General features: G+C 48.3%; 1 protein-coding gene across 4 annotated transcripts in view; it reads left to right on the top strand.

Moving 5' to 3' along the window:
* The first annotated feature begins 555 nt into the window (after positions 1 to 555).
* Positions 556 to 9,977, top strand: part of LOC310702544 (phosphofurin acidic cluster sorting protein 2-like) — a 185,265-nt gene continuing 175,843 nt past the window's right edge. For all 4 annotated transcript variants that reach the window (XM_083494262.1, XM_083494261.1, XM_083494260.1 and 1 more), the window contains exon 1: positions 556 to 871. In XM_083494262.1, coding sequence (XP_083350388.1) covers positions 672 to 871 — 200 coding nt within the window. In that variant the 5' untranslated portion in view covers positions 556 to 671. The remainder of the gene's footprint in view (positions 872 to 9,977) is intronic.

Here is a 9,977-nt window from a genome sequence, read left to right as displayed (position 1 = left end):
AATGCCAGATTGCACAGGTACTGTAAAATGAGAGGTGGGAATGCACCGCTGCTGCTGTCAAACTGACAGCCATGGATTCAGAAGGAGATGTGCATCTGAGATTTCTGGACTGAACCAAATTGGTCACATAACGAAGCTTTACATGTTTGAAGGAGGAATCCTATACTGAAGATCCGCTGGCTGAAGAGGCAACGGCATATGGCAGTGTAATGTGGGGTTTGCCGACAGAACACCGAGGTGAACCAGTGGAGTCATTGGCCAAACAGCCACAGTGGCTATGCATTATATTTCGTTATTGGGCGAGCCCTGCGTCACTCAGCTCTTCTCTGGTCCTTCGAGGGTCCGGCTTCGCCCCACCCCTTTCTCCAGTCTCTCCATCCCCCGAGGCCACGCCCAGCCGAGCCTTTCCTCCTTTCAAAAGCCTGCCTCCCGCGCCTCCGATTGGTCGGCGGTCCAGAGCCGGCCGCTCCTCCCCGCGCTGGTTGGGCCGAGGCCGCGGCGGGCCCCGCCCCGCCCGCGCGCCTCTCGCGATTGGCCCGGCGCGCGCGAGGCCACGCCCCACTCCGCCCGCGCTGTGAGGCGGAGGTCGGGGCTGGGCCGAGGGTCCCGGCCGCCCCCCGACCGCCGGCCCGCCTTCTCTCCCCTCCCAGCGCACCCAGGGTAGCGGCGCGATGGCGGCGGCGACGGCAGCGGGAGCAGCGGGCTCTCTGGGGTCCGGGCCCGGGGCGGCGGTTGCCGGCTCGGCCGTGCCCGCTCCGGGTCCGTGCGGGGCGGTGTCGGGGGTCTCTGGGGGTCTCGGGCCGGTCCCGGTCCCTATGAACCTCTTCGCCACCTGGGAGATCGACCGCTCGGCGCCCAGCTGCGTGCCCAGGTGAGGTGGGCGGTCGCTGGACGGAGCTCCCCACGCCGGGGCGGGGTGGGGGGCGAGGCGGTTGGCGGGGAGGGGAGGCTGACCCTGGGCGCGCGCGTGTTTGTGGGGTTCACGCAGCGGAATGTGGTGGGGGGCGGGGACGCGGAGGCGACATAACGGGGTGTCTGCCGGCAGGGTGGGGCGGATGGGGTGGGGCTTTCCGTGGGGTCTTTTTATTCTTATTTTTAAGGGTCTGGGGGCTTGGCTTGGCTTGGGTGGGCCGAGTTAGGCTGGTTTGTTGGAGATGCGTGCCTTTGTGATGTGCAAGGGCTGGTGTGGACTTTAGGGATAATGTGCAGGTTTCTCTCCCCCCCCCCCCCGAAAAAGAAAGGTGTACATTTGTGGAACAAGGGTTTGTGTATGGGCGAGTGAACACAGATTTTTTTTTTATTGTGTGTACACACACATGCACAGAGGTATGCATCTATACACATATCCAAGAGTATCTTGGGTCGCAGGGAGAAGCTGAGATTCCGATCAGATCTTTTGAGGTTCTTCAGGAAGTTTGTGAAGGGATGAGTGGGGTGGGTTTTCGCTCATCTAGGAAAAAGGCATTATCCCAAGTTGGTTGTTTTTTAAAAAATGTGTCATCTGGAGGATAGTTTGGGGTTTGCTGCCTTCCGTGATGGATATGATAGACATCTGTTCATAAAGAGGGATTGAACAACAGGTGTACCCAGTGGCGTAGCATGGGTTGTCAGCACCCGGGGCAAGGCAAGTAATTTGCGCCCCCTAACCCATGGATTTTAGCAGGGGGCAGAGAGCTGCAAGTACGAGCGCGCCCCCCCCATGTTGCGCCCGCTGCGGCCGGCCCCCCCTGCACCCCCCACGCTACGCCACTGGGTGTACCACCTGAGTGGTGATATTTAGCCCATAATTGCCAGTAGTAAAACATGACTAGTGTGGATGTATAATTTTTTGGGGGGGGTGGGTGGGAGAATTGGACTCTGGGCTTGACAAGTGTAAGTTGGTGGCTGCAAAGTGATGTACAAGATGAAAGGTTTGAATAGGAGAGAGGGGTGTGAGGGAATCACTGAGGCCTTACTCACACAATTACTTACTCCTCTGTTTCACTTTGTGTTGTGTACTTTGTGCTGGCTTTCGCTAGTTAACTTTTTAGCAAGGCTGCAGTGGCAGCTCTTGTCCCAGAAATCTGTACACTGCTAATTAACACTGGTAATAATGATGATGGGGTGTGTGTGTGTGATACCACTACATAACATCCATCTGTTCAATTACTTTCACCCAGCTTCTTCTATTTGTTTTCTCCACTTACTCACCAGTGCTTGTTCTCACCTCTTTGCGCCTTGTTGAAATGAAGATTGGTCTGGTGGTGATGAACTGTTACTGTCAAGGGCAGCGGGTGGGGCAGATGACTTTTTTTTTAAAAAAAAAATGCTACTTGGGTGTTCTTTTGTTAGGATGGATAAAAAGTGTCTGATGTACATGGTTAGGTATTTGGGATTGTTTGGGCAGGCAGCCTTCATACTGACCTGATGTATAGTTAGGTGCACCTATTATTCACATTGAAATCAGTGGCTTCAGGTTTCAATCCTAGAGCCATTTATTATAGAGTGAGCCCCACTAAACTCAATGGGGACTCAACTTCTGAGAAGACAGATCATGCTCTTAGATGCTGTATCCATTTTAGTCTTCCTGTGCCTGTCAGTTAAATTGTGGTCAATAAGCAATTTGCTGTAACTGCTCCAGGACAACTGTTACACCAAGGGGTGGAAAATATGTCCTCCAAGTCTGGGACTTGGAATCCAACAACAACTGAAGGGCCACTGGTTCCTTATTTCTGATATAGACAAATAAAATAGTTTTTTGGAATAGAGTGGTACCTTGGGTTACATACGCTTCAGGTTACACACTCCGCTAACCCAGAAATAGTGCTTTGTTTCAGGATAAGAACAGAAATCGGGCTCCAACGGTGCGGCGGCACAGGAGGCCCCATTAGCTAAAGTGGTGCTTCAGGTTAAGAGCAGTTTCAGGTTAAGAACGGATCTCCGGAACGAATTAAGTACTTAACCCGAGGTATCACCGTACTTAAGTTTCTGTTAGAGTGGAGAGCTGTATGGCTGCATGTGCATTGCAATAAACTCACATGCCATGCTGGCTATCACATACAGTGGTGCCTCGCAAGACGAAAAGAATCCGTTCTGTGATTCTCTTCGTCTAGTGGTTTTTTCGTCTTGCGAAGCAAGCCCATTGACGGATTAGCGGATTAGTGCTTTTAGCGGCTTTTAGCAGCTTATCGGCTTATCGGATCAGCTGCTAAGCGGTTTAGCGGCTTAGAAAAAGGGGGGGAGGAGGAAAAAAAACCTGCAGGAACTCGCAAGACATTTTCGTCTTGCGAAGCAAGCCCATAGGAGATTCGTTTTGGAAGCACCTCCAAAACGGAAAACTCTTTCGTCTAGCGAGTTTTCCGTCTTGCGAGGCATTCGTCTTGCGGGGCACCACTGTATATCATAAGAAGGTCAGAGGCTGTTTCAGCAAAAGGCCAGGACAAGAAGCTCCTGGTTGAAAGGGAGAAGCCCACACCCATGCTCATCCTATTGGAAAAGAAGACTTGTGTGTTTATCCTGGCTGTGTACCTCATTCTGCCATCCTCAGTGTCATGAAGAACAGGGGTTTCCCTCTTCCTTCAGTTTACTTGGCCCTTGTTAGAAGTGTCTTTGGGGGTTACAAATGGTGCTGACTAAAGCAGGGATAGCTAAGCCTGTGACCCTTCAGGTATTAGAATCATAGAATTGTAGGTTGGAAGGGACCCTGAGGATCATCTAGTCCAAGCTCATGCAATGCAGGAATATGCAGATGTCCAATATGGGGATGGACTCCAACTCCCACCAGCCTCAACCAATGTTGCCAGTAGTCAGGGAACAGGGGAGATGTAGTTCAACTTGTGGAGGGCCACAGCTCGTAGCACTTACTAATTGATTCCCTGAGCTAGTTTGCTGAGATTAATTTGGGGGAGGAGAGGGAAGGAAGATTAACCTCTCAAACTGGTAAACAAGTATTTATGCAAATGCTGTACAGAAGAGGGTATGCTACCAAAGCAAGCTGCTTTTGAAAAGCTTTGTGTATCCACAGGCTCTGTCACATTCCATGGCAACTGATGGGAACTGTCTCCATGCAGACAAATCATGACTTGGAATCTTGCTTCTATTAGCAGTTTGTATTGTTTATACAGCTCATCATTTGTGCTTTTCAGTCAGTGTGTCCTGCTGTGCAAAGTTTGTTGGGCTTTAACAAAGCAGGTACCTCTTTTGCTATACGCAGGGCTGCAAAGCAGCCTGTCCCAAGCTGGTGCTCTCCATAAATTTTGGACCACAGCTCTCACCATCTCAGATGAGCATGGTCAATGGTCAGGGATGATGGGAGTTGTAATTCAGCAACATCTGGAGAGCCAGAGGTTTACCACACCTGCTTTTCAGGCATCTTGTAAAACTTTGATGCTGTTTATGAAAACAAACTTGGCTCAAGTTTTGCAGGAGATTCATGAAGGGTTGTTGGTTGCCTTTCTTGTTGGTCTACCTCTCTTTTAAATCAGAACCAGTGAAGGCGGTGAAGGTCCTGCGTGAGTGTCTGGAGGCGGTTGGAGGATGGATGGCGGCTAACAGATTGAGGTTGAATCCTGACAAGACAGAAGTACTGTTTTTGGGGGACAGGAGGCGGGCAGGTGTGGAGAACTCCCTGGTCCTGAATGGGGTAACTGTGCCCCTGAAGGACCAGGTGCGCAGCCTGGGAGTCATTTTGGACTCACAGCTGTCCATGGAGGCACAGGTTAAATCTGTATCCAGGGCAGCTGTTTACCAGCTCCATCTGGTACGTAGGCTGAGACCCTATCTGCCTGCGGACTGTCTCACCAGAGTGGTGCATGCTCTGGTTATCTCCCGCTTGGACTACTGCAATGCACTCTACGTGGGGCTACCTTTGAAGGTGACTCGGAAACTACAACTAATCCAGAATGCGGCAGCTAGACTAGTGACTGGGGGCGGCCGCCGAGACCATATAACACCGGTCTTGAAAGACCTACATTGGCTCCCAGTACGTTTCCGAGCACAATTCAAAGTGTTGGTGCTGACCTTTAAAGCCCTAAACGGCCTCGGTCCAGTATACCTGAAGGAGCGTCTCCACCCCCATCGTTCTGCCCGGACGCTGAGGTCCAGCGCCGAGGGCCTTCTGGCGGTTCCCTCATTGCGAGAAGCAAAGCTACAGGGAACCAGGCAGAGGGCCTTCTCGGTAGTGGCGCCCTCCCTGTGGAACGCCCTCCCACCAGATGTCAAAGAGAACAACAACTACCTGACATTCAGAAGACATCTTAAGGCAGCCCTGTTCAGGGAAGTTTTTAACCTGTGATTTTACTGTATTTTTGGTTTTATGGAAGCCGCCCAGAGTGGCTGGGGAGGCCCAGCCAGATGGGCGGGGTATAAATAATAAATTATTATTATTATTCTTATTATTTCATAAATGCATGCATTTATGAAGAGTACTTGAATCTTGTGCATTATTGCTCAGTCTTGATGTGTATATGTCTATACACTTATATTAACAGATCTGGAAGGTGCACATCTGAACGTCCCCAGATTTTTAAGAGTGAACATGGTTGCTTTATGCTGGGGAGAATCATGGCAAATTATGCTGTAGTTGGTGGAGATGGCTGTTCCCATTAGCAGCATTTGCTAACAGCTCTTGCTTCTGCTCTACAGGTTCAGAATTGTCCTTGCAGATGAATATGTGATGATGAACTTAGAGGGAGCTAAGTTTTGGTGCCCACTGCTCTGTGTTAAGATGTTCTTTAGTTGTGGTAGGAATAGGAACTGGTCTGTTGCTGAGAAGATTGAGGGCATTCTTTACTGCCAAGTTCGTGTCCAAGTTCCTAACCTTTTCTAGATGTGTCCTTTGTTGTTGACTGACAAAACAGAAAGTGGCTCAGAACCCCATGCAGGAACAGTTTCCTTTTATGTTAGTTGGCAAGGGGATCTTTGGCACTTGCATTGTGGGGCTATTCCTGGCCAATTTTCTGTGGTCAAATCTCTAATTTTTATTTTCACAGGTGCCACGCTGGTGCTTGGAATGAGCACAAGCTGTGATGTTTGAGATACTGATATATTGGAACACTTCAGGTTGCTTAGGAACAGGAGGAAAAGAATACCATGGAAGAGTAGGAAGTGTCACTTTTCAGAGAAAGCACAATCTCTCTCTCTTTCTCCAGTCCTAAAGCAGAGACAAAAGGCATCTGTTGGACTCAGCTGTGTTAAATTGCCGGGTGAGGCGCACCCAAGGATCCATGTATTGCTGAAACAGACAAACAAGGCTTTCAACAAAGGTCCCCCATGATATACTTCTTGGCAAGCTGGTAGAATGTGGGCTGGGAGGTTCTCCTGTTAGATTGGTTTGCAGCTTGTTGATGGACACTTGTCAATCTGGAGAAAAATGGCATGTGAAGGAGCTGTGGGGTTCTGTCCTGGGCCCAGTGTTGTTTAATGTCTTTTATGAAGGATGAAGAAGTGGTGGGATCACTAATCAACTTGGCAGGTGACACCAAGCTAGCTGGGTAGTATAGCTAATGTCTTTGAAGACAAAAATAGTACCCAAGATCTTGACAGGATGGAGATTTTAGATATGCTGTAAGCCGCCCAGAGTGGCTGGTGAAACCCAGCCAGATGGAGGGGTATATATAATAAAATTATTATTGTTATAGAACTAACAAATTTCTCAACCAGGATAAATGTCAAGTTCTATGTTTAGGTGGGAGGAATTGGATGCTTAAATACAGAGTGGATGACATCTGGCTTGACAGCAGTACATGTGAAAAGGATGTTGGGGTTTTAGTAAACTACAAGCTCAGCAAATGTGAGCAGTGTGATGTGGCATCTAGAAAGGCTAATGCAATTCAAGGTTGTGTCAACAGCTGCATAGTGTCCAGATCACAATAAGTAATGATACCACTCTGTTCTGCTTATGTTGGATCTCACCTGGAGGCACTACAATTTAAGGATATCTAAGAACTGGAACGTGTCCAGAGAAGTCTGACAAAGTGTCTGGGTGAACCAAGTCCTGTGATGAAAGGTTGAAAGAGTTGGACATATTTAGTCTGGAAAAGAGGCAATTAGAGAGATGATGATAATAACCATCTTCAAAAATGTGAAGCACTGTCTCACAGATGATGGAACAAATTTAATTTCTGTCACTCCAGCAGGTAGGATCTGAATCAATGGGTTCAGATGAAAAGAAAAAGAAATATTTAGATTCAGATGAGCTGTGGAGCAAGTTGCCTCTGAAGGTGGTCTACTCTCTTTCAAGAAGAGGCTGAATGTCCTTCCCTCTCAGGTATGCTGTAGTGGTGAATTTCCCCCATCTGAAGATAGTCAGACTAGAGGATCTTTGAGATATCTTACAACTCTGATTCTATGCAAGCATGCACAAACACAGCCCCCCTCCCTTTTTTCACTTCTGCCCATCTGTCCCCCTCTCCAACAGTTTTATTCTTAGATCCTTGTTTGAAACAAGTGCAGGGGATCTCAAAATAGGAGAGATCTACATTGGAAGGGCATTGATTCTCATATACTCCTCTTATCTGGCCAGAAATCCTCTTGAGATGAATGTGGGCAGCAAATATCTTTGTGGTCTAACAAAAATCATGGGAAGGTGACATTAATGAAGAGGGGAACCAGTTGGGGGTTATGTGAGGACAGAATCTGATTGGACTAGCTGCTTTGAAGTCCACCACATATGAGAACCTGGAGTTGGGGTAGAGAAAGTTTAGCACAGCTTTTATTCATCTGGCACCTTCCAGATTTTAGGACTGCAACTCCCATCAGCCTCAGCTACGGCTGTGCGGGCTGCAGCTGATGGGAGTGGCAATTCAGAACATCTGAAGGGTGCCCGGTTAGCAAAGAGTGCTTTAGTGGGAAATAGAACAGATTCTGATGTTGAAAATATACTAGTATTCCTTTGCAGAACAATAGATGTCAGAATGCCTGGACCCTTTTAATTGGGGCGTCTTGTTTACACCTTTAGCTGAATGTGGAAGGAGATACTGTGCCATGCTTTATTTTTTGGGGGGGTGGGGAACTATGGCTGTCCATACTATATTACATTGCAGATTGCAGAGCCTGTTGGCAGTGAGAGAATCTTCTGGTTATGAAGGTTGCTGCAGTACCTAAACACCTGTCTCTCTTAGCAACAGGAAGGAGAGCTGCCTAGGTTGCTCTGATCCTTCAAAAGCAGGCATATTTGAAGAAGAAAAATACTCCCATTTTCTTTGCTCAGTATTTTCTTCTGGCTTACGTAATAGGGGCAGGGGGTGGCTTTGAGGTGGCACTTGATTATTATGTGGGCTGCCCTCCATTTTGTGAAGGAAAGCCCTCTTTGTTGAGAGAACATTATTGACCCTGGATCAAAGTGGTGGGGGGGTCGTTGTTGGAATTCCTGTATTGCTGAGCCCCACCATGGAACTCTGTCATGCTTCCTAGACTTCTATGTTCCAAGTACCATGAGCAAACAGAAGAATGGGAATTTTTCATTGAGGATTGGACTAGGGACCTGATATATCCTTCAGGAGGTCAGGTTCACCTGAAGGCTTCAAAGGGTTGGGTGGGATGGAAGAAGGGGATATGGTTAGCAGGCTCAGCACTGTTTGTAGAGCAGGGGCGGCTAACCTGCGACACTCCAGGATGTTTCAGAACTAAAACTCCCATCAGCTCTAGCCAGGGGTAATGGCAGTTGTAGTTCAGCAGCTTCAACTTGGAGAGTCACAGGTTAGCCACCCCTGTTGTAGATCTCTAAGGAGTGGCTCCATCCTGAAGCCTAGGAAACAGATGGCTTTTGGCTGACTCCACGGTTCTCAGTCCCATGGAATTTCCTTCCCCGAGAGCATAGGCGCCGACTCCATGGGGCTTGAGGGGGCCCAAGCCCCCTCAAAAATTCGTTTGGGGGGGCTCTGCCCCCCCAATAATCTCGGGCGCCCCTCCAGCAGAGCGCCACCGCCGCCCCTCCCCCAGCCCAAAATGCACAGGGAGGGGCGGGCTGCATGCCTCCTGCCCTCCCTCCCGAGCAAAAGCTCCACCCAATTTCCTTTGGAGCTGATTAATAGGTGCAGCACGCTCTCCCCTATTCGCTCACGAGGAGGCAGCGCCACTTTATTTGCATATTCATGAGCTTATTTATTATTCATGAGCTTTCCCGGCCCCCCCCCAATATTTTTTATAAGTCCGCGTCCCTGCCCGAGAGTTAGTGATAGCTACCTACTTGGGTGGCTTTAAAAGATAATTCATGGAGGACAAGGCTATCGGTGGCCACTAGCCATGATGACGTCAGGGTCTACCTCCAATGTCAGAGGCAGAACATCAGTTGCTAATTTCAGATGGGAAGAATGCTGCTTGACTGGAGCTGAGGGGTATCCAACGACATCTGAAGGACCTCAGATTCCCTGATAATGAGAGGCCACTTTAAGACAGCAGAAGATGAAAACCAACCAAACTGTTGTCTATCTACATTATTTTTGGTGGTGTTCAAGCTCAACTTACTTTGGTAAAACTGAAGGACTTGCTACAACACTGACTTCTCAATAGGAACAGATGCTGAGTTGAATGACTTTTCAAGATCCCGTGAACTGCTATATGATTGAAGCCAGGCAATCTAGGGCTATTCTATCTATTTTAATACTATCCACGTCTAATGTCACATGGACTCTTATGACCATCATTAATGAAATCTGGAGGAGTTACCATTGCCTTGCAGTTGCTCATGTAGATTAGAATCCCACCCTTGTGCTTGTCATCTTGTCAAGGATACAGACAATGAAGCTGATACAGGCAAACTCACATTAATTTTATACAATAATAAAATTGGATCTTAAAGTTAAGCACATTTTCTCCAAGTAACAAGTCAGTTGAGGATCAAAGTGATTGGAGTGTCACTTGAAGCAAAAAAAAAGGTATTCTGAGATGGGGGAACCTTTCTGAATCTATTGTGATCTAGTTAACTGATGACAGATTGTCAGACTGCGTGGGATAGGGTTTCTAGCATTGCAGAAAGCAAATATGAAGAGTAACTATTA

This window comes from Podarcis liolepis (assembly GCF_965112155.1).
Source record: "Podarcis liolepis genome assembly, chromosome: 3".
NCBI lineage: Eukaryota > Metazoa > Chordata > Lepidosauria > Squamata > Lacertidae > Podarcis > Podarcis liolepis.
Note: the sequence above shows the minus strand (reverse complement) of the source record. Positions and strands in the feature narration are given on the sequence as shown.